General features: G+C 32.9%; 1 protein-coding gene across 1 annotated transcript in view; it reads right to left on the minus strand.

The window, feature by feature from the left end:
• LOC133188472 (autophagy-related protein 9A-like) overlaps positions 1–26,543 on the minus strand; it is a 58,963-nt gene that overhangs the window by 17,988 nt on the left and 14,432 nt on the right. Inside the window, exons 3-15 of the mRNA XM_061323916.1 lie at positions 26,293–26,401; positions 24,350–24,490; positions 22,079–22,214; positions 21,496–21,598; positions 19,610–19,709; positions 17,348–17,397; positions 16,159–16,243; positions 15,373–15,472; positions 15,019–15,059; positions 12,832–12,894; positions 11,312–11,386; positions 1,425–1,534; positions 571–611 (exon numbers count right to left, since the gene is read on the minus strand). Of these exons, the coding sequence (XP_061179900.1) occupies positions 571–611; positions 1,425–1,534; positions 11,312–11,386; positions 12,832–12,894; positions 15,019–15,059; positions 15,373–15,472; positions 16,159–16,243; positions 17,348–17,397; positions 19,610–19,709; positions 21,496–21,598; positions 22,079–22,214; positions 24,350–24,490; positions 26,293–26,401 (1,154 nt within the window). The remainder of the gene's footprint in view (positions 1–570; positions 612–1,424; positions 1,535–11,311; positions 11,387–12,831; positions 12,895–15,018; positions 15,060–15,372; positions 15,473–16,158; positions 16,244–17,347; positions 17,398–19,609; positions 19,710–21,495; positions 21,599–22,078; positions 22,215–24,349; positions 24,491–26,292; positions 26,402–26,543) is intronic.

Below are 26,543 nucleotides of genomic sequence, written 5' to 3' on the forward strand. Positions count from 1 at the left end.
TCCGAAGCAAGGTATGTGTCTGATGCATGGTTAACTCACCCTATGAGCACACATTTGTTGGCTCATCTCCTTCTAATATGACATTATTATGTTTAATGTACTACAATTTTCTTAAGAACAGTCGACAAACATGCGCTGACTATGCATTCAGACGATGATAAAACAGTGACCCTGATTATCTATTGATATTCAAGAAATCTACAGGCTGCATGCCTTCAATATTTATTTGGTTTTCCTCGATAAGAGAGTCTAAAATTCATATCTGTAGCAAGAATACACAGTTAAGATAAAGGTGATTTATATTATGGAAAGAAATAAACATTTTAAAAAACTTCAATTTACAACTTTTTTCAGGACTCTTTTAAGTCACCCATTCTTTAATAAAGATGCAACTGAGCAATGCACCATAAAACATAGAAACAGATAGCAATGATGTTTATAAACTGTGTGATTCAGGTAACATGCCCCACCACTGAAAAAAATACACGGTAAAGATTTGCAATCTATTTTACAATGGGGACTTAATTCATCTTTGCATTCAATGATAGTCTTTTTTTTAAAAAAACAAACCTCATCTGGTATGAAAACTTTACAAGCTGTCACAATCAATCCTGAAACATAAAAGAATACTTCCTTGAGTTTCAAGACTTCTTACAATGTTAAAATATTGAGTACAGGGTTTACCTTAGAGAATGGGTCAAATTTTGTTACATACAAGCTTTGGTCAAACCTTGTTATCTTGAACTTGATGGGACCGAGAAAAAATTCCAGATATCTGAAGATTTGAGATATCAAGGGTAAAATACATACAGAATAAGTGTTTGGAACCTCGGAATCACTTATACATATCCATGGTATTCGAGATATCAGTGATCGAGATACTGAAGTTCAACTGTAATTAACTAAATACTCCTTAGAAAAAGGACTTGTAACATGTATATATAACCCCAAAATAATTAAGAATACCAAAATACAATTATTTTTGTGATTTCTAAGGTTCAGAGCACTTCATGATAGATAACTTTTGCAAACTGCCTAGTATTCAGCAATATGATAATTCATACTGGGAAAAGGGGGGGGGGGTTCCTGTCCTCAAGCATTGTGTTATAAAGAATCCAACAAATATATTTTTCCCATTTTACTTCAATTAAATAATGTTTGACAAAAACCAATGATTAGTTGATTTAGCCAACCAATGGATTTTGTCCTCCATAAATCATTTTATAATAAATTACAGTCAAACCTGATGCCACATTAGGGAAATCTGACTTCTTAACATACCCATGAATTTGAAAAAGTGTAATTTTCAGATCTGTCAGGTGTGCCTAGAGTATCCAAATTTCTGATGAAGTAAGACCTCCTTCACTGTTTACATAGTATAGTGCTTATCCTTAAGCTTAAATTGTGTAATTTGACCAACATACCTGCTATTGTCATGGTAGTTAGAATATGTTCCACAGCTAAAACATCTTCATCAATCACTGTCAACACAACAAGCACAGCTAGAACTGAACCAGCAAAAAACGCCACATTTCTAAAAAAAAAAAACAAACAAACAAAAATCAAAATGCATATATCTATAATATCTATATCAAATTAAAAACAAGAGGCCCATGGGCTCACCTGAGTCACCTTGGTCCCTTCTCTTTATTAACCTTTCGAAAAAGATTTCTTCATTTCCATAAAAAATATTGAAGACATATTGTGGTATTTCTAGTCCCAAGAAGCTGCAACTCAATCAAACTTGCATCCACACAACATTGGAATGTTTAAATATCAATATATCTAATACAGCCTAGCTGTTCTGGAGAAACTGTTTAAAATAAATGCGCAGTGTATATATGAATAATGCTGAACTGGGATCCCTGGATTTAACCCTATTTTGTGCACTCTAAACCCTGGGATCATACTTTGCAGAACAAGTGGCCCAAGGGCTTTAATTGTCACCTGATAATAATATAACACTGTAAAGGATCCATAGAAGTATAAAATAAAACAAGAGGCCCAAGGGCCTTGAATCACTCTTCTGATAAACTGTACAACCTATCACTTCTATCTGAAGCCTTTAAGTATCCTGTATATTTAGATAAACCCTTGAAATTCCAAAGTTAGGTCACCATGACCTACATTTTAGATGAAACACTCTGAGAACCCAAGATGATTCTAAGCCAATTAGTACCTGAGAGTTGGTCATGGTGACCTACTTATCACTTGTCATTCTCTGAGGACCCAAGAAACATCAACTAAGTTTGATGATTCTAAGCCAATTAATACCTAAAATATTTTTAAAATTATAACCATAAAATTTCAAAAGTAGGTCACAGTGACCTACTTTTCATATGACATACATTGAGGACCCAAGATGCATCAACTGACAAAGTTTGATGATTCTAAGCCAGTAAGTACCTGATATATTTAAATAAAGGCATAAAATTTAAAAAAATAGATCACAGTGACCTCCTTTTCAGTTGACTAACTCTGTGGACCCAAGATGCATCAACTGACAAAGTTTGATGATTCTAAGCCAATTAGTACATGCAGTATATAATTAAAGCCATAAATTTTCAAAAGTGAGTCATGGTGACCTTCTTTTCAGTCAACCTACTCCAAGACCCAAGATGCATCAATTGACAAAGTTTGATGATTTTTAGCCAATTCGTACCCAAAATATTTAATTATAGTCATATAAATTGAAAAGTAGGTCACGGTGACCTACTTTTCAGTTGACCTACTGGGAGGACCCAAGATGCATCAACTGACAAATTTTGATGATTCTAAGCCAAATAGTACCTGAAAATATTAAATACAGCCATAAAATTTCAAAAGTAGGTCAGGATGACCTACTTTTCAGTTGTCATACACTAAGGACCCAAGATGCATCAACTGACAAAGTTTGATGATTCTAAGCCAATTAGTTCATGATATATTTAATTAAAGCCATAAATTTTCAAAAGTAGGTCATGGTGACCTACTTTTCAGTCGACTTACACCGAAGACCCAAGATGCATCAACTGACAAAGTTTGATGGTTCTAAGCCAATAAGTACCCAAAATATTTAATTATAGTCATATAAATTGAAAAGTAGATCATGGTGACCTACGTTTCAGTTCACATACTCCGAGGACCCAAGATGCATCAACTGACAAAGTTTGATGATTCTAAGCCAAATAGTGCCTGAAAATATTAAATACAGCCATAAAATTTCAAAAGTAGGTCAAGGTGTAATACTTTTCAGTTGTTGTACTCCAAGGACCCAAGACACATCAACTGACAAAGTTTGATGATTTTAAGCCAATTAGTACCTGAAATATTTAATTAAAGCCATAAATTTTCAAAAGTAGGTCATGGTGACCTGCTTTTCAGTCAACCTACTCCGAAGACCCAGGATGCATCAACAGACAAAGTTTGATGATTCTTAGCCAAGTAGTACCCGAAATATTTAATTATAGTCATATAAATTGGAAAGTAGGTCAGGGTGACCTACTTTTCAGTTGACCTACTGCGAGGACCCAAGATGCATCAACTGACAAAGTTTGATGATTCTTAGCCAATTAGTACCTGAAATATCAAATTAAATCCATAATTTTTCAAAAGTAGGTCACGGTGACCTACTTTTCAGTTGACGTTTTTTGAGGACCCAAGATGCATCAACTTACAAAGTTTTTTGATCACAGGCCTTAAAATGTCCAAATTATGCCTCTAAAACGCTTTGAAATCGAATGCCTGCAAAGTTCAACAAGAGGCCCAAGGTCCTTAACGGTCACCTGAGTATAATACAATAATTTAGAAGTTAAATACACTGATAGATGAAGCTTTGTTGCCCTAAAGCAAGAGAAGTAGGAAGATCAGGATCAACAAAATAATTAGTCTAGTATTCAGTATCAACTCATAACTTAAGTTCTAATCTGTCCCCCACTTAACATTATCACCATGCAGACTATTAACAAACTATTAGTGCTTCTGTACTATTTTTAAACCCATATTAAGACCTCTAGCATTGACCTCTCTTATGGTCTTTGAAGAACTTTTAATAAGATAAGTTATTTTTGTCTCATTTTTATTTATCTATTACTTACAGGTCTGCCTGATTATTAAAACTAAGAAAGTACTTTTTGAATTATACGATAAACATTCTTGCATAATTATCTTATTCTATTAATCTTTCAAATACATTATTTACAGTGATTAATTATCAAAGGTGAATGGAAAAGGGAATAACTTCTCTCAGTAGAATACAAATTAATAGAGCCCTGTCCAGGACCAGAATGCTTAGACAAATTGTCCAGATGTTCAAAAATCTGGTAGAAATACGCTTACTTATATCATTTAAACTTTTACTCAGTTTGCTTCCAATATGCCCAGAAGCAGAGAAGAATTTCACAGGTACAATGCATTTTCACTACAGATTCAACAAAGCCTTACCCTAACACCAGAACCCAAGACCAAAGGTCAAGAAATTTACAAATTTGGAAGAGTTACCCTCATCATCATAACTATGGACTTCAAAGAATTAACACTTTTCCACTATATTATCAAAAGCCCCCCCCCCCCCTTCCTCGTTATGCCAGAACCCCTGACCCTAGGACCACAAGATTTAAAAATTCTGTTCAAAGCTCCCATCTTCATCATAGCTAAGCAATTTATTTATCAGCTCAACACTAAGGAGCAGACAGGATTAGTTAATGATTAATTAATAGAGTTAATGCATTTTCACTATATAATCAATAGAGCCCCCCCTCAAGAACCCCAAAAACTGAGGCCATGTATTTAAAAATTTTGGAAGAGGCATCCTTGCCTATCTTAATCATGCATTTAGTTTGTTTAAATAATCTCCAGTAGCAAAGAAGAAGATTTTCATAGAATCAATGCATTTTCACTATATAATCAATAGAGCCCCGCCCTAACACCGGAACCCCTGACCCTGGGGCCATGAAATTCACAATTTTTAAAAAGGCATCCTTATGCATCATAACCATGCACTTAGTTTGTTTAAATAATCTCCAGTAGCAGAGAAGAAGATTTTCAAAGAATCAATGCATTTTCACTATATAATCAATAGAGCCCCACCCTAACACCAGAACCCCTGACCCTGGGGCCATGAAATTCACAATTTTTGAAAAGGCATCCTTTTGCATCATAACCATGCACTTAGTTTGTTTAAATAATACCCAGGAGCAGAGAAGATTTTCAAAGAATTAATGCATTTTCACTATATAATCAATACAGCCCCGCCCTAACACCAGAAACCCTGACCCAGGGGCCATGGCTTTCACAATTCTGGAAGGGGCCCACCTCCTCATCATAACTATGTACTTAGTTTATCATCTTAATGCCCAGGAGCAGAGGAGAAGATTTTCAAAGAATTAATGCATTTTCACTATTTAGTCAATAGAGCCCCGCCCTAACACCAGAACCCCTGACCCTGGGGCCATGAATTTCACAATTTTGGATGAGGCACTCTTGCTCATCATAACTATGTACTTAGTTACTTTATTTAATACCCAGGAGCAGAGAAGAAGATTTTCAAAGAATAAATGCATTTTCACTATATAATCTACAGAGCCCCGCCCTAACACCAGAAGCCCTGACCCTGGGGCCATGAATTTCAAAATTTTGGAAGAGGCACTCTTGCTCTTCATAACTATGTACTTAGTTACCTTATTTAATACCCAGGAGCAGAGAAGAAGATTTTCAAAGAATTAATGCACTTTCACTATATGATCTATATAGCCCCACCCTGGGGCCAGAACCCCTGACCCTGGGGCCATGAATTTCACAATTTTGGATGAGGCACTCTTGCTCATCATAACTATGTACTTAGTTACTTTACTTAATACCCAGGAGCAGAGAAGAAGATTTTCAAAGAATAAATGCATTTTCTCTATATAATCTACAGAGCCCGCCCTAACACCAGAAGCCCTGACCCTGGGGTCATGAATTTCACAATTTTGGAAGAGGCACTCTTGCTCTTCATAACTATGTACTTAGTTACCTTATTTAATACCCAGGAGCAGAGAAGAAGATTTTCAAAGAAATAATGCACTTTCACTATATGATCTATATAGCCCCACCCTGGGGCCAGAACCCCTGACCCTGGGGCCATGAATTTCACAATTTTGGTAGAGGGCTCAATGCTTATTACAATGATGCCAACAGTTTGACTGCTTGATGTCCGGGAGTAAAGAAGAAGATTTTTAAAGATTGCATTATTTTTGGTGGTTTTAGCCCCACCCCTCAGGCCCCAGGGGGGCAGGGACCATGAAATTCACAAATTTTGTTCCCCTTCACCCATAGATGCTATATGCCAAATTTGGTTGAAATTGGTTAAGCGGTTATAGAGAAGAAGCTAAAAATGTTCAAATGTTAACGCACGACGCACACCGCACGACGCACGCCGACGGACGAGAACGGATAGCAATAGGTCACCTGAGTGACTCAGGTGACCTAAAAAGCAGGTCACTGTGACCTACTTCTTAATAAATATGTTTTATGGCCTCAAGATGCATTATCTTACAAGATTTATTGGTTCCAAACCTCTCAGTATTCGAATTAATGACCTTAAATGTTTTGAAAAAGATTAGCCATAAAATTCAAAAAGTAGGTCAAGATGACCTACTTTTTAGTTGACGTACTCCAAGGACCCAAGATACATCAACTGACTAAGTTTGCTGATCATAGGCCTTAAATTCTTCAAAATATGCCTCTAAATAATTTTGATAAAGAATGGCCACAAAATTTTAAAAGTAGGTCACTGTGACCTACTTTTGAGTCAACATGATATGAGGTCCTTAGATGCATCAACTGACAAGATTTGATGATCCTAGTCCTTATAGTAAGCAAAACATCAACATTTTAATAAAATGTAATTTTTGGTCAACTTTGAAGTGACCTTGAGACAAGCCCTTTGCCCTAGGGTAAATCCCTGTGCAAATTTTAATTTACAACATATCCTCATCCTTTTGTGTAAGTTTGGTGATAATCTGCCCAGTGGTTCTTGAGAAGAAGATTTTTTAGCAACCAGTACTTTTGTTTCTATTTTCCTAATTATCTCCCCTTGTTTATGGGTCACAACCCTAGTTTTACTTTAAACAGGAGCCCTTTGGCCAAGGATACCCCATGACAAATTTGACAATAATTGGCCAAGGGGTTCTTGAGTTATGGCCCATATTTTAAAGAGTTTACGCACACCGCACAAATGGCCACAGCATTAGCTCTCTGAGCCTTTGGCTCAGAAGAGCTAACAAACGAATCTATGGTTGCTCAAAAGCAAGAGAAATAGGATAATAAGGGATCAACAAAATAGTTAGTCTACTGCACAGTAACAAATCCTAAATAAGATCTGTTTACTTTACTTGTCTCCATAATTCATTGTGCTTGCCAGTGCTATAACACTTCCATTTGTCACTATCATTATGCCAACTAAACAACAGCGTTTGAGTGCACAGAGTACACCCATCACAATCTCTTTCTCTCTTGGTCTATGAAGATGATTTAGTATACGAAAATAAGGTTATTTTATCATTTTTATATTTATCTATTATATAAAAGTCTATTTGATGATTAAAATCTATGAATATATTTTTCATTTAATACCTTAAAAATTCTTGTATAATTCTTTTAGTGCACTGACCTATCAATTTTTATTATTAACAGTGAGTAATTATCATAAATTAATAGCAAAGGGGAATAAATTCTCTTAGTAGGGTACAAATTTCTCAACAAGATCAACAGAGCCATGCCAGGGATTTATCAGCCTATTTTGGGAAACGCCATTTTTGGGGAATTGGGAAAAAATCATCGGCTTTTTTATGAAATTGGGAAAAATTTTAAATCATCGCTTAAATCATGTATTCAGGTGTAATTTATTTAACATTTCAGCAGGAACTCTAATTTGGGAAACCAAACAGACAATTAAATCCTAACTGATCCAACTTCATCAAACAAGATCAATTATGAATAATAGACTAATAAAAGTAAAATTGACTTCAATGAGTATAAAGTATTTACCTATACAACTTAGGGTAGTACATGTGAGTATGAGATTCCAATTTAGATCATTATAGAATCTGTTTCTGGAGGAGATTATAAACCTCCTGCAAAAAATTGTACTAAGTACACACTTTCTCAAAGTCCTCTTTTAATACGTATTAAAACATTGAAAATATATTTTTCTATCTGAAATAATGCCTACAGTCCTTACCATTCACTCGTAGATCAATTGAGTAGGTGGAAATAACTTAATCAATCTATACAATTACACAATATCACCATTTTCAGAAAAACAGAGAAAATTCGGATTAAAAGTTGACGATGTTTTTACAGTGTTTTTTAACATGTGTTATGACTGTAGCTTTGCTAAATGAGTTAAATAGATAAAAATTACAGACAATCTGACAATTTTACTTTGTGTTTTTCAAAGATAATTAAATATAAAAGCATTGTTCACCAATTGGGAAAAAATACTGCCAAATTGGGAAAATCTGAACTCATTTTCAATTGGGAATGGGGCCAAATTTCAGCCCCTGAGAAGGTACTGATAAATCCCTGTATCATTTCACCGAACGAATATGTAATTGTCCGAACAAATATCTAATTTGTCCAAATGAATATCTAATTTGTCCGAATGAATATCTAATTTGCCTGCCCGAACAAATATCTAATTTGTCCGAATGAATATCTAATTTGTCCAAACAAATATCTAATCTGTCCGAATGAATATCTTATTTGTCCAAACAAATATCTAATTTGTCCGAACAAATATCTTATTCTCCGAACAAATAAATATTTTTTTTATTTGACCCTCCAACGGCGCCCTAGGTTTCGAACAAGTGCTATTAATAGAAAATTTAAAAGCATGTTTCATCGATAACATGGGACTGATTTCTTTGAGAAAACATTAATAATTTAAATTAAATTCAAAGGACCAATTTCATTATAAAACAAAAATAATTGAATATATCAATGGGTGGACGATTTAATGGCAAAGGAATTTAAGATTTACTGAGCTTCAAAGTTAGACTTTTAAGGGTGAACACCTTAGCAGCACGAAGCGCATGCAGTGGTTAGAGCATTGCACTTGATCTAGTGTGGAGGAGCAAGAGAATTGATCCTTAAGTCACTGGTTCGAATTTCAACGCGGACATCGAGACCGATATAAGTCCTGTATCATAGTAGTCAGATGTTGGTACAAAATAAATCTTATTCTATTCTATGTCCACAAGTGCCAAGTACAGATCTAAAGCATCCCTCAATAGGCAGTCAGTAGTGTTCAAGGGACATGAAGCTAGCGAGCAGCCAACCAACAAACTTTGGCATCGTGTATAGCTGACAATATATTTCAATTTATAACTCATAAAATTATCTTTACTTTTTACGAAAAGTAAAATAAAATGCGTACTATTCAGTATGTCTATTTCTATTACGTTTTTTTTCTTGGTACTGCAGATATGCACACCAAAATACATGCACGTACCTAGTAGAATTAGAATTGAAATTACTTTATTGAATTTTTTTAAATTTCAAATTGTTGAACTTTTGAGCTGCTTTCAGACAACCAACAAAATTTAAAATTATTCCTACAATCATCATGATATTTGCTTAAATCCGTTATCTCTTCATGCATATAGCATTGCTTTTGAAAGGTGGGGGAGGGGCTAGGACAGTAATTGGTAATTTACCTGAAATTTCTTTGACAAACTACATAGTGAGAAGAAAATCCTATTTAGGGGTGGCTTAATTTCCAACTTTGTGGACGAGAGAATTGACTCTACTGAAACAAAAAGTTGGGGGGGGGGGGGGGGGCAAATGACCTTTCAAAGAATACTTTATTTTATATTAATTAAATAAACAGTATAAGTTTAAGTTGGGGACCACCCCCTCCATATTATGTGCCTTAAGAATAAATAAATCTGATCATTTCTGCACCATTTCATAGACAGATTTACATGTTAAGAGAAGTGACACCGGACCATATCAACTTAACATGTACTGACAACAGACATTTAGCTTATAAATGTCAAGTTCTCATATAGTATGCATTCTGCAAAAGGCTGTAATGTGTCTAATGAAATGCAAATAGAGCTACTTTTCAAACTACGAAATTAAAGTGCTTTTTAAATAAATTGACGAAGAAATTTTTTTTTTTTCACTGCACATCCATGCTTTTACACCATGGTATGTATTCGCCAATCAAAACTACTCAGAATATATATAGGATAACAGAGACATGACATTTTTCATGAACACTGAATGCTGTATCTGTTTCCCAATACTTAAGTGTATTCCTGGAATTGAACAAAAACATGATTTTTTATGCATTCAGTAAAAAGTTTTGTATATTTTGAATGACACCGGACGGACATTATCTTAACCTCACCTGTGAAGTCATGATAATGAACCAATTTTAGTGCTTAACTTTAAGGGTCTCTGACAACGGTATTGTAAAGGAACTTAACGTGTTCTGGCCGTGACAATGTTGTGAAAAAAAATGTTGTCTTGTTAACTGCTAAAGTGAGATTTTTCATGGGTAGTGGGAGCTAGGTAAGATGTATACATTTCCACACATATCAATTATTATGTACTGTAAATAAGCCATAATGAAAACCTCAGTAAGCAAATCATATTGCTTTTTAGGGAATAATATTGAACCCTTCCAGGACAGATGCTGATTATAGTACACTTTTTATGTGGACACATATATTGATTAATTTTCATTAATTTTGAGTTATTCTATTAGAAATATGATGAGAAATCATCAAGAAAATGCTTTACCTATATAACAAAGGAGTTATTGAACTTACATTTGTGAATATTGGCACTGTTGGCTATCAAAATGCACTTGCATTTTGCCAATATTCACCAATACAAGAGGCCCATGGGCCATATTGCTTACCTGAGCACTTTGGTGCACAAACCAATGGATCTGGAGAATAAGATGACGCTGTGGAAAGTTAACAACAAATATGACGACAAGGACAGACAAATTTAAATAAGAAAAGCTCATATAAGCCTTTGGCTCAGGTGAGCTAATAAGTTCAATATCCCTATTATTGGCAATGACAGCATATTAGTTATTATTAAATTTAAAGTTTGGTACTATCAGCATTTTTTTATCCAGTTGTGAAAAACCCATAGAAAACTTCCTCCAAATTAAATGGTTGCAGTTCATTTTGTATAATATATACCAGTGCGTAAGAAACATACTGTGGCTGATTGAGATGAATTGATGTAGAGGCAATTCTGTAATTATAAACTGCTGCCAGCAATGTGTGTCAATTATGTCAGCATGTATTGTCAATGGCAAAAGACTTACTTTGCTAGTATGACTATTAGCTGTGAAGTAAAGATATCCATATATTTGTTTGCTAAACGATAGCCTCTATTTAACCTGAAAAATACAAGAAAAAAAAATGATCTATTGACAAACTGAACACATTAATAAAATAAACTTAATATCCATTGGCCATAATTTGTTCTTAAAATGTTGAAACCAAACAAGAATATAAACTGATTTAAATTAACATTATGCAATCTGACATCTGCATATAAAAGACAGTATCAGTAATAACTAGAAATCTGACCAGTCAGCAAGGGCCCCGCCAAGGGTTAGAAATATAAGGGTGCAGATTAGGGGATGAGAATTTTACTTGAGTCCAAAAAATTTCAAAATATATAAAGAATAAGCAACAGCAACTGCTAAATATCCAACAATCTGTAAATAGTATCCTTGTATTTACATAAGGCAGTAAAAAACATCATATCTACAATAACTCAATTAAATGTATATTTAAAAATGAATGAAGCATGTGTTTTCTAAAATACCAGCCTCCAGTGAATGCAAATATCACCCAGGCTTGACCTTAACTTCAAAACAAATATCAGTTGCAGAAAAAGGTGTTAATTAATCTTAAAGTGACAGAAAGATAACCCTCTAAAATATTCTGCAAACCAGCAAGATAATCAAACCCATGGGATTAATTATACTGCTCTCTCAACCTTTTCTTCTAAGTTTACAATAAGAACTTTTTCAGCAATGATAGAATGAGGTTATTATCTGAATACCTGTTAAAATAATTAGTATTCTTGAATTTACATAAGGCAGAAAAAAAGAAGAAAAAAGAAAATAATAATAAAAATGATATCTTTACCTATATCTTGTTTTTAGAATTCAATAAAATCATAACTCATTGTGTATTTTACCAAAATAAAGTATGAACATTATTTATATCCACATTTCAGAGAATGTAAACATCATTCAGAATTGACCTTAACTTTATAACAAACTTCATTTGCAGACAGAGGTGTTAATTAATCTCAATGGCAGATAAAGATAAATGCTTTGGATTTTCTTCAAGAGGAAAGTTAATTAATCCCAAGAGACTCCATTGCAGCCTTTCATAGTTTACAATAGTAACATTCTCAGCAGTTATCTCTCTTTGCCCATTCACTCTTATATAAAGTTAAGGAATATACCCCACCATCCCAGCTCCAAACAGGATGACACAGAGAACCAAACTTAGCATCAAAATATGTCTTACTGCCTATTCAACCAACATACCAAATTTGAACTTAATTGGTCAACCCTAAAAAAAGTTATTAGAAAAAAACAGGAAATTTGTGGACGGAAGAATGACAGACGGACAGACAGACAGACAGACAGAGTGATTACTATAGGGCACCCGCAAATCCTTGCAGTGCCCTAAATAGTGTGTTCTACTGCACATACACATATTTAAGCCTGAAACTTAATGTTGGAGAAATTTAAAGCTTATGAATGAAGTAAAATTTTGCTATGAAGATAACTCTCTTTAGTAAATTACATGTATATTTCACCTTGCATCAAATTCATGGTCCAATTCATTATAATGCCGAAGGTACAGCCTTGCATAATTTGACCTGCAAAAATGTTTTTTTGATAAATATCTATAAAATAAATGTAATATCTTACATATGTATATATTATTAAATTTATTCAGAGTTCTTTCCATGTACAAATTAAACTATGTCAATGAGCATTACAAGTCCCAAATAAAGAGTAAATTACATGTAATTTAATTTAGTTGGTGAAAAGGATTAGTACTTCTAATCATTATGCAGGGTTTGACACTAAGGCACGTCCGACCGATCCAGTCTAGTAAATGAGTGGTCCGGTCGTGTAAAATGTTCGTGAACTAGACCGACTGGTCATGTGTATGAAATAAATGATAACCCTCATTTCAGTCTTTCAAATAAATATTCTAAAAAGTTTTTTATTTTTATTTTTTTTTAAATTCTTATTTGTCTGACAGTAAACATCACCCATCGCTCTGTAAAAGAAAACTTCCCCTCATGACATAATCGCTATTTTTAGCCCGGCTGTAATAGACAAATTGCGATGGGAACTAGCTTCGTTAAGTATTTAAATTAGTATGAAGTTATTGAATAATATATTCTTAAATGCACAATGTTTTCATACTTAGGGTAATTATTTTTATACTGAGTTCATTGATTGTTCCTTAATTAAGGCTTATAATATTTGTGTGTCACGCTTATCCCGACTTAATGGCTAGCGACCTATGGAAGAGTCTGTCAAAATATATCTTAACAGGTGCGAGATACGATATCTTTACTGAAGTATGGTTTCGAAACTTTTTCCCATTATAATTAGCAGTTTATAAAAAGTGCATTTTCAAGTTTGGTCAGGGCTAGTGATTTTATGGTCAGGGCTAGTAAAAATTATTTAAAGTAGCCCGACTGGTCTAGTACTCATAAAAGTTAATGTCAAACCCTGTTATGCAAAGATTTCCAAAAGGATAAATAAAAAAAAAGAGATTTTACAGATGTAAGCATTTTCAACCTAAATTAATGATCTCATCAAGACACCATACCTACTGTACATGAATGGAACTCATACAATGTAATTTAGTAGAGGGAGCATTGCTTTTTATCATTATGAATAGTTTGTATACCAGATAAAAAAAGTTTTCAGATCATGCCTTTTATACTTTATATCAATATTTAGCTCTGATATGGGAAATGAACATTGATCCAGGTACAGGACATTAACTCTTCTAATAGAGGGCTTTATGACCATTCTCAGTATATTCAAACTATATTTTAATAATTGTCTCTGCTGGCCAAAGGCTTTTTTTAAATTGTGGAGGTTTAAGCCTCCCCCTCCCCAGTCAAGTCCTAAAAGGGATATTTGCCATGAAATTCAAAGTTTATGACCTCCTTCATATAAAGATCTTATTATACCACATTGGATTTAACAGCTTTAGAGAAGCTGCAAATGTTTAAAAAGAACCACTAAGTAAACATCTCATGCATGCAAATGCTATACATGTAGTTGGAAATTTATTTAAAAAAATGTCCACAAGATGCAGATATTCACCGATGTAAAATTTCTCAAGATCTATTGGATAAAAGACAAAATTTTTTCTGTTTATTACATTAATAAATAATACAAAATACATATTAACCTTCAAACTTTATAAATGACACTAAATCAGCTTCAAGATTTATATCTTCAATACAATAAATGCTCATTTTGGTAATTAATTGTATCAAAGCAATGCAACTCATTAGGGGTATTCAAAATTGTTTCTTTATTTTTACTACAATTTGTCCTAATGATTACTAATGGTACTCAAAGACAGTCCATCAGAGACTTCACTGATATTTTAGTTACTGAAATTCTGGGCCCCGTTTTACAAATTAAAGAACTTACGACTAAGATTAAAATCTAACTTTGCGAATAACTCTTTTTTACATTAATTTGAAATTGGTTTTAATCTTTTTAAACAGAATGTAGAGCGACATCTTTATGCCAGCACATTTTTAACAGAAACATTAAATATGCAAGATTTTACAATAAACTTAAGTTTTTGGTCTTAGTTGCAAGTTCTTTTGTAAAACGGGATCCAGTATTATAGAAATGAGAAGATAACATCTCAAAGCAGAACATTGCTGTAGTGTATGCAATTTTTGGAACAAAGAATTAAAATATCAGCCAAATTAATGTTTCTTGATCGAACTCACCATCTTCTTGATCCTAACATTGAAGGCTCTCTTTTAAGAGTCTAAAAAGGTAAAAGAATTTTTAGATTATATTTGCTTTTGAAAACACAGAGTTCATTAACGGACACTTCTGACCTACATGTATGTTATTTGTTTTAGATTTTGTTCATAAACTTCTTTTCCAGGCCTATTTAAAAAATACTGTATTGCTGGTTCTAATAGTTAATTTTAATGAGATCGTGAACATTAAAGAAAATTAACAATTCACAGCCCTGCTTTACAATCTCCTCAGTCAATAAAAAGGGATCTTAGTTGTTAACTTTCTAAATTCAGAAATATCTTCAAAGGAAATGGAAACAGTTAATTGATACTTACATCAGCATATCTGAAGAAAGAGTAGAGAATCTGCCACATCAGAATCAGGGGACTTAAAGCAAAATTAGCAATCCCAATCCAAAGGATCTTTTTTGACAAGCTGAAAATAAATGTTGATTTTATAACCTAAAGCTGTGATCACTATAACATCTATGGGTGTCTTTCTCTAGACATCTGAACCCACAGTACAATCAATTTCTCTACTTCTTTCTGCTGTACACATCAAAGACTATATTTTTATGAGTAGCAGATTGTTTAATTTTCTTCTATACTTGTTGTTGCAAAGAGTAACTTTTTGATTACTTATGAAATATGCAAAGAAAAATTGGGTACTTAATGCAGCATGCACTTATAAAATAGAAAACATTGGATGTAGTTTGTCTTTCTATCATATAATCTTTATTGAAACCTGTTAAATACTAATATATGTATGACCATTTTATAAATTTTAGAAAACATGCATGATAATGCATGATACATTCAAATACACACTCAGCAGCTAGCTGTTTTCAAGAATAACATTACATCTATAGTAGATATATGGCAGACACTTTTTGATGTAGGTTCTTGATACCATGAAATTATATGCTGCATGGCTTCCAAAGAGAAAAGCTGTCTTCAGTAAAGAGACCTGTAACCTGTCTTCTGATAATGACATTAAAAAGCTCATTTGTTGAAAACTCATATGGACTTATTGAAACTGTAGTTTATATATCAATAATCATGCAATCTCCCCAACACCCCTACATCTCTCTCTCTCCATGATATATATATATATATACTTACTCCTCCGCTAATTGTTTTCTTCTGTGATAAATTTTGTATTCATCTTTTAATTTCCAGTAATTTTCAAAAGGTGACCAGGGTCCCCCTAGAACAGAAATAAAATAAGATGTTTTTGATGAAAACAAATCCCCCAAGAGTGCCCATTTCTAATGAAAAAGAGACTCAGATTTTACACTTCTTCTGCTAGTGACCTTGAACTTGCCTAAATGACCTTGGGTTAAGGTTCTAAAACAGCCTCAGCTGAACAGAAATCTTTATGCAAAAAAAAAATCATTTTCCAATGTTTCTCCATTACAAGATATCCCAGGACAGAAAAAAAAAGAACCCTTCTTCCAAAAATGACCTTGGTTCAATGTGATGACACGCATCATAATTAATCTTTGTGTTAAGTCTGAACTTCTAATACCTTTCCATTAGAGATTTATTAACTGCATGGAGAGATAATATGTTATTATGAAATTATAACCTTGAACTTGAACAAATGACCTTGGGTCAAGATTATATCATACTCTCAGATATTAAATAACTTTGTGTGAAGTATCAGTTTCTAATATTTATCTATAAGAGAGTTATAGATCAGACATAAATTTAATTTTTTTCCTTCCAGTGACATTGGAATTATACTTATGAACCTCAGGTCTAGGTCATGACACATTCTTAGTTAGGCCCATCGTTACACCCTCCTAACTAGGCCATAAACTGCAGAAATATGGCTAAAATACTGCTTATTCGGCATTAAGCAATCAATCAATCAATTTGGTCATAAGAGTATGAGCTTTCAAAGTTTCTTCTATACAAGACATGGCCTTGAAAGGAATTTTACATTTTTGAGCTTGATCAAATGACCCCGGCCACATCCACAGGTCTGTCAAGTATAAACTTTTAATGTTTTTCATATGAAATGGATCTAGACAAAAATTTAACATTTTTTTTTAACAGTGACTATGAACTTGCCCAAATGGCCTTGGGTTAAAGTCCAGAAATTCTCATGACAAAAGCAATCTTTGTGTTAAGTGTGAGCTTATGATGACAATGATAACTTATGCCTGTGGATGTGTTATGACCTTAGCCCAAGGTCAATTGATGAAGTTCAAGTTCACTTTCATTGGATAGATGGAAGGATGAAAACACTTGTTTATTCATCACTATAGAGCAGTGTATGGTAATGATCTACTTTAAGTTTACTTACAGAAGAGTATGAAGTCCAAGTTGTATTTTAATCCAATGCTATAGAATGCACTAAAAAAAAGATATTGAATATCTCACATTTTGTACTTCAACACTGAACTAAAGTTGTCACTATATAACCCAATTAACTTCTTTGCTCTTTCATCATTACCATGATTTTTTTTTATTATACATTATATATATCATATTTTACATAACCTTTCCAAAAACTTTCCAAGCAGACAATCATGCAAAAAACACATGTAAGGTGCTATATCCAAAACATTACTGGTAGTATAAGATTTATTGATGTATCATCCCTGCAAGTCTAGTCCAAATAGGGCACATAAACCTCGAGAAAAGGACGTTCTAAACTCCAAACACTCTAACCTTAGATGCAATGGGGAACACTGATGCAAAGGGGAAGGGGTATAGCATCAGCTCATTTCTAATTCAGTGTGTGGTAAATTAAACAAGAGATGTTTGTGAAACACTTATCCCCCCCCCCCCCCCCAAATAACTGGAATTTTTTTAAGTCCAAGGTGCATAACTATGTCCAAAACTGCTCGATTGTACCCAAAACAGAACTTGACCTAGATATTTTTATGATAAATCTGTATACCAAATTTCACTTCAGTATATACAGACTTGCCGAAATTTTGAAATCACTGTCAGATATTTGGTCTGACAAAGTCAAATGTTCTGTCAGACCGGACGAAGTTTTGTCAGACCAGATACATGTACCTTATTTTGACGCTGAGAAGGAAAATAAGTAACAGCACCAAAATGCCCTTTAATATTTTCAACAGCCTTCAATCTCACAAGTTTCTTTTCTTAGGATAGAGAGTCTTTAATAAGAGACATAACATATTTTATGTCTTTCCTGTAACAATTTAAATTGACCATCGTCACTACGCTGCGCACATGGCCATCTCTTCTGTGTTTGTGACCTTCAGTTGCGCATCCCGATCCCGACCTTTTTTAAATTTGCATTCGATTTTTTCAAACAGTCATTTGGATCGACGTTTTCTTAAAAGTTATCAGTCCAGACAAATTTTTACCGGCCTTGCCGACCGCACCAACGGATTTCGACAAGTCTGTATGTACAAAATGTACGGCATCTGCAAATAATTGGAATTTTTCAAAGTCCAAGGGGCATAACTCTGTCAAAAATTGCTCAATCATATGCAAAACAGCTAGAACTTGACCTAGAAATTTTTATGATAAATCTGTATACCAAATTTCATTTCAGTATGTGCATTCTCTGTGAAGGAAATGAACAGAAACTGCAAATAATTGGAATTTTTCAAAGTCCAAGGGGCATAACTCTGTCAAAAATTGCTCGATCGTACCTAAAACAGAACTTGACCAAGATATTCTTATGATAAATCCGTAAACCAAATTTCATTTCAGTATGTGCAACCTCTGCGAAGAAAATGAACGGAAACTGCAAATAATTGGAATTTTCGTAAGTCCAAGGGGCATAACTCGGTCAGAAATTGCTCCATCGTACCCAAACTAGAACTTGACTTAGGTATTCTTATGATAAATTCTGTATACCAAATTTCATTTCAGTGTGTGCAACCTCTGCACATGTGCAACCTCTGCACATGTGCAATCTCTGCGAAGAAAATGAATGGAAACAGTTGGTGGACCGACAGACAGACTGACCAACCGACCGACCCACCGACAGACAGTAGCAAAGCAATATGCCCTCCCTTCTTCGAAGGGGGGCCTAAAAATCATGTTGAACTATGCCAATATTGTCAAATAAGCCAACATTAAGAAGACTTCATAGCCATTATTAATTCTTCAGTTAAGGGCCCTCTATACACAGATGAAAAATGTTTTCTGGACTTTGAGAAAATTATATAGTGTAAAGGAGGATGTTTTGAAATTAACTAATTCATTTTTAATATTGGGAGCATGACTTTTTTATCCAGGAAAAATCTTCAAAGATGATGAAGTAATTATAAATAAATTCGCTTTTGCTTACTCAAATGGAGAAAATACATGCAAATAAAGTTTTCAGCTACTCTATCTTGGTCTAATATGATGTTTAGAATACTTGAATTTATTTAAAATTATGTCGTACAGTGCAGGTTAAAATTTATTCTATTTCTATATCAAATGATGGGTCAGTCTAACTACACAAAAGTACCCTGAAATTAGGGTGGAGTGTAGAGAGGGTCCTTAAATATGACCATAGTTTCAGTTTTCTAAAATGCTATCAAATGAGTGCAACTGCAACATATAATGCCTTTTATTTTTAACTACCACTTACCAGTCTCCAATGAAGGGTATATCATGTTTAAGTGGCAGCAAAGATTTCCTTTCCATGGCAATCATATAGTTCTTAAACCTTAGAATCCTGTGGTATATATCTACAAAATACGGAAAATCTAACATTATTTCACTTTAATATTCACAAATAAAACATTTTATTTAAATTCAATTTTAACCCATTTATTTTAACAAATTTATTTTAACTGGGAAAAGAGGGATAAGAATAAGGGATGAGATAAACCTTAAGATAGATCATATGCTTGGTGACATCACAAACAATATATGTTTCATTTGTTTGATTTTAATTTTAGTTGTCTGAGTAAACCTGTGCAACAAAACAGAACAAGCAGGATTTGTTTGTCATGCCAACCTATAAATGATTAATGATCAAGGAATCAGTGGTTGAGGGTGAGTTGATATTTCTTAATCCAAACTGTTAATTGGTGAAAACTAGTGTTTTGCATATGATTTGGTAAAATCTAACTTGTTTTCAATCTGTTTTTTTTTTTTAAAGAAGACAAGACTATATACTTGTAATAACAATAAGTGGACTCATTTCAGAAAACCAGTAGACCCATTTAAATATCAAGCCTTCTAGTTTCAAGTTGCAAACAGAGAGTTTACAGAGCAAGTTCAAGTGAATTATTTGTAACAGATCATTCCAAATTAATTTAAGGAACCTCTATACATTAAAGTAAAATGTTTTATTTTGGACATTTAGAAAATTATATTGCATAAACTGGATAAAGGTGTAAATATTGGATTTATATAGGGTACTTAGCATTTACCCCCCTGGAAAAATGTTCAAAGACATGGAGTATTGATGAACAGAAATCACTGTTGTTTCATGTAATTTAAGTGGGGGAAAATACATGCAAATAAAGTTTCAATGAATTTATCTTAATTGTCCTTTCAAAATGCTAAGAATGCTTGAATTGATTACAAATACCGTAAGTAATTCACTGCAGATTTCAATTAAGATATTCCAAACCAAATAGCATCAGATTCAATGAAATTGAATGTATATAACAGCTGTGTAGGGGATACTCAGTATATTTTAGACAAAATTCCCAGACATTAGACAATGGTCATGTCAAATTAGATTATGTCATATTATATGTCAATCAATATATCATATTATACATATAGTATGTCAAATTAGACATAATATAAATTATTACATGTACTATTAGTATGTAAGAATTGAATGTGCCCTAATTTATGACCTTGAACTTTGTTAATGAGTTATCTCCCTCTGTTTTTAATTAATAAGAATCAATTAAAAAAAATCTACCTCGTAAAAAAATCATTTTCAATTGTCATTCTCTTTCTAATGAATTGATGCATCTTTCCACTGCAGTATTTGTTAATATTCTTATTATTTGAATTTTTATTTTTAAAAAAATTGTTTGTCCCCATAGACTTCAATGCAAGTTTTGTTAATTAATTACTGCTTAGTTAATTTCATTTGTGAAACTTTCTCTTGGTAAATCCTTTTCTACTGTAAAATGCTTTAAATTAATATCTGAGTATTATATACATGGTGGATATTTAAGGATAGAGAATGGAGTCCTATTAGGGATGGAAAACCTTACTTCTATTTTAGATTGAAGGGCAGATTATTCTAATTCCATAAAAGTACCACAAAATCAGAAGCCTTTAGTGTGCAGTGTATAAGGGTTCATAAATCACGAATTATTATGGAGTCAAACTTTAATAAAAATTAAGTCAAGAAATAATTTTATGAATTTCATACATTTGAAAGCAAAATAGATCTATATCTCTTTACTTAACAAATTTCTTTATTCACATGAAACAGTCACAGAGATTTATCACACATAAAGAAACACTGATATAAATATAGACATAGAGCCAGTACTCTACCTAGTTCTGTGAGCTCCTGCTTGTGGATACACATCTGCTGCTCTTTCTGGACCTCCAACAGACGTCTCTGGACTTCATGCCAAGTCATACTTGTCAAATCAGTCTACAATGAGTTCTGAAAAGTTAGCTTTAAACAAATTTATATTTTTCATTTAATTAAAGTCTTAAGTTATGACCGAATGAGTCATTACAGTGAGGGACCTTTACAATACCCATCAAGAGACAGAACTCAGTTTTTTGAGCTTTTAGCTGACAAGATTCAAAATTATGAAGCACATCCCTCTAGATCCCCTGGAGATAAAATTTATAATTAGAAACAAATAAATCATTTTCATTACAAGCCCAATTTATTGCTATTCCTACTTCTGAGAGGGTCCAATGTCAATGGCCAGAATACAGTGTATTAACTTTAATTCAAACTTGTGGATGTTTTTTGTAAATATTTGTAATTTCTGGATCAATGGTAAGACAATCCTCTTAAAATTTTACAATTAAAATTTTAAATGAACTCATTTAATCAAATCAAGTACATGTATTGCAGAAACTTGTATTTATGCATATCAGTATTAAAATCTTTACTTACAGTACATATGTGTAATGCTGTAAGATAGAATGAACGGATTTCCCAGTACTTAAAAATGTTGTAGAGAACTTTAATCATACGGAAAAACCAGAAGGCTATTGCCACCAGCAGACAGAAAACAATCCCAAAGTCAAACCTGTAGAAAATACATTAAAATCAAACTAATGATAATGTCATTTTAATACATATCTGTTAAAAAAACAACATTCGGGTTTTTGCAAAATATAAAGTCAAATATAGAGCTACTTCACATTTGTATTAATGTCAATGATCTTCAACTATGCCATAGTTTGAATATGCTAAAATAAAGCTACTGACAGCATGCATTGGAGCCTCTGAAACACTTACATGTAATTTATACATTTTAAATAAGGCTGAAATTATATAAACAGTCAAGGTCATATTAAGTGACCTATAAGGAGGATTATTTATCATCAACATATTAATTTTGGCACTGTGTGTCTGTCTCAATTAAGCTATACGTTTAGCAGCATGTTTGTCTGTTTGTATGTCATAACACTTGAACCCAGGATTGGAATGAGTAAACAAGAGGCCCATTGGCCACAATGCTCCCTAAGTTACTTTAGCCCTGCTGCTCTTCAGAAGATTTTAAAAAGATTTTTATACTCCTGTCAAAGTGTACCCCTTTTTATGGCCCCACCCTAACTCTAAGGTTCTCTGAATCCACACACCACAGGGATGCTTCAATTTCAATATGTGTTGGATATCACTATTGAAAAAATCATATTGCGATATACTGAAACATTAAATTTCATATTAAAATATATCACAATATTAAATTCATATTCATTTGTGCTTTCTCTTCTCATTTTTTAAAATATGAAAACACAAGCATATCATGTGTTCTTGAGTGATATCTGCAACATTACCTCGCTACGATGTGGTGCTGGCACATGTGGCTGGTTGAGTTTGTTGTTCCACAAGAATATTAAACAGTAATGTTGCAAAAGTCACATACAGCTTTAACTTGACGTTTTTTCATGTAGCTTTTGGTTTCTAATGACTTGTCAATTCTGTTTTGGTTGTCGATTCATTTTACTTGAACAAGGGCAAGTTACTCTTTTTTGTATAATTTTCAAAATATCGAACCCAAACCTGTATTCATCAAAAATTACAGTGAACAATGAAACCAGGATTCACCAGTTAACTGGTAATATACTGTAGACACCTTTTTTTCGCGAGATAATTATTTGGTATTTATAAGCGAGACAAAATTTGAGCTGTGATTTCTGTTGTTTATAATCCTTAACAATACAAATATATGCGAGAATAAAATTTTCTCGAGTAGACACAGGGTTCTCATTAACGCAAGAATCTGCGTCCTAGACGCAGCAAAATTACTTTGGACGCAAGGTTCTTAAAAACGATGCGTCCGCGGACTCATGATCTGACGCGTCCTCGTTAACAAGAAAATTGGGGTGATTTCGAAAACGGGGAATTTAGATGTAAGGATTTGTCAAAGAAATATTTAATCAAAACCTCCCTGTAACTATCATAAAGTTTATCCAAGAAACAACTTTTCTTGTACTTATTTCTCTTTTTTTAAACAGGGATTGATCATAAGATATTTCATGTTTATTAGTCCATAGTCATAATAGTGTCGCATGCCAAACTCCGAAAGCTGTAAACACACTGCAGGTTTTTTTTTTTTTTTTTTTAAAAAAAAAAACACTTTTGAATCTTGAGTGTTATCTACATGTAGAAAGCATAATTACTGCTCGTATACACAATGCGGCTTGATTATCTCGTGAATTTCACCCAGTGCAGACGACCGACAGGATTAGTTACGCCTCATTGCACATGACACCTGTGATTGTATACAGTCAACTCTTGGGTACTAGTTGATTATGCAACAGTTAATTTTAGCCTTATAAACACCAAATTATTTTTATGGCAATTGATTACGCGAGTATTTTAGAATATGGCTTGAATGCATTACCAGTTTATATACTTTAATATGTTAATATTGGGTAAACAAACTGATAAAATGATAAAGATTTTTTATTGATGTTTGGATGGAAGAATACTGCAATAATTATTCTGGGACGCATCAAATTTAGCTGGGACGCAACCTTCTCAGAAATATTGAGTCCTGGGACTCAAGTTAGCAAAATCCTAGTGAGAACCCTGTAGACAGACTTGCGTAATTACACAAAAATAAAGTTCTCGCGAATAAAAAGTGATTTACAGTAGCACAGTACTAACTGATATACCTGTAACTAAAATGAAGGTAAGAAATACAAGACTTACTTTTGTACACACTGATTAAATGGTGTGACAGCCTCTGGAATGGTGACTTTGTGTGTGTCATTCTTAGAATTAGCAAAAAGAATGTCATAATTCACACACTCCAATAGAAATGTAGAAAATCCTATCACAAAGAGGAATTGACTGGAAAACAAAAAACAACAGAGTCTATAAGGTAACATAAGCTTACCTACATTATCTCCCCTGAAACAAACCAAAGAAAACAAGCCCAAGGGCCTCTATGCTAACCTGAATGTAACAAATCTGATCCACTTTATAGGTTCATTTTAAATTTTCTTATTTAATCTTTTCGTAAACTTCAGAGCTTTAATGTATTTTTATTGTATCTATTGAGAGAAATAATTTTGACAATTTTTAATTACAATCGGTAATTTCTTTACAATTTGACCATTTGAAACCTAATTCATGGGAATTATTTTTTTTTTATTTTCTGTCTAATACAAAATCTGTCCCACACTAGACTTTTCTACATGCATGATGATGACTGACATGTAGATGAATTTGACAATATGTATCTTAGAGTAAAGATTTTTAAAATTTTTCCCTTTTATGCATACATGTATTCTGAAGTAAAAATGGATTCCTTTTAATCCTGCCCAGTTTGATTTTTTTTTTAAATTGCATATACAAGTATTGCAAGAATCAAATTTCACAGGTTAATTAATAACTTAACTTTTCTCCATCCAAAAGTAATTTCAAAGAAAATGTATCTCTTTTTACTTCTAATGAAATAAAAAGCAATCAAATCCTTGAAAGCTGTGGGTGTAGTTCCTGAGAACAAGATTTGGACCTATACTGTTGTCACAACCTGGTTCCTCTTTTCTATATAATTAGGCAAGCAATTTGTGTAGTCATGAATGTACAATTAAATCTTACAATTTATAGCCTTATAGTCATCTAGTTATGATTTCTTTCTATAAATATCTTTCTCTGATCTAAAATTCTATTATTCAAACAAAATGGAATATAAAGATGCTTTGTGTCATGTCTATAACTCTGTGCTACAAAAGCTAGCTTTTATAACTTTCTATTAAATGGGCTTGCATGGACATAGTTGCAATTAAGGTTTACTTTTTAAATTTCTTTATTCAAAAATAAAACCAGTTAAATGAATTTAATTTACACTGAACTTACATGAATATTGTAAGAATCCCATGTCAATGACATTCTTTTTATTAACATCAATTCAAACATCTGTTGTTGTAAACAGGGCATAAGCTCTGTTATAGTTAATGTTACGTTTTACCGGTTTGTTCCATTTGTGAAACTCGCGGTCTGCACACATCACTGAACATGGACTGACAATACAGGTGAGTTGTTTTTGCTTTCTCGCATTTCTACTCTTAGTTTTCTATATTATAGTTTTAAATATTTTCATTAATAGACAACAAAGTTTCTAATTTTCTGAAGTATTAAGGATAAAGTTTACATTGTAAAAGTGCTAGTATACTTGTTAATCAAACGCATCCTGAAATTCGTAGTTTTAATAATTTCCAGATAAAAGAAGTTTCTTAACACATTTTTATCATATTTCTGTGTGTAATGCTATAGCAACATATAAGCGATGATACTATACAGAAAATTTGAGAAAATATTAACTTCAAATCTGTGTCCCAACCATTTTATCATGATTAATATGTTTAATAACAAAAGCACAGTTGAAATTCATTTAAGTTGAGATAAAATTTAAAGTTTCTAGCAATATAATACATGTACTATACTAGAAAGACATTTTTCCTCATGGAATTAATTTATGCTATGTATAATTGTTCCAGTGTACTTAAAGTACATTTAAGACATATATAAGCAATACAAGAAATCCACATACTTTTCTACCTGTGGATTGAAAGGATATTGTAACTCCTCCGATTACACAGTATACGAAACTTAAAAAACTTGTACACATATAAAAAGGAAATACTTACACGAGCTGTAGAATATCACTCAGCATCATACACATAAATCCACCTCTCTGGTGATAATGATAAACACGAGTGAAGAATTCATCTAAGTTTTCTATGTGGTTCCATCGAGCTTAAAAAATAAGAAAGGTGACAAACCTTTACCAAATAATAAAAAGCTGAATCAGAAAATCATAGCTATAGTAATATAACTCCTTTCAATCTCAAAAGCTTTTTCAACAAAATTATGGTATATGACACAAACCTCCCAATAT

This window comes from Saccostrea echinata, unplaced genomic scaffold, assembly GCF_033153115.1.
Source record: "Saccostrea echinata isolate AGI-Se365-2 ecotype Australia unplaced genomic scaffold, CSIRO_AGI_Sech_v1 ptg000016l, whole genome shotgun sequence".
In the NCBI taxonomy this organism is placed as follows: Eukaryota; Metazoa; Mollusca; class Bivalvia; order Ostreida; family Ostreidae; genus Saccostrea; species Saccostrea echinata.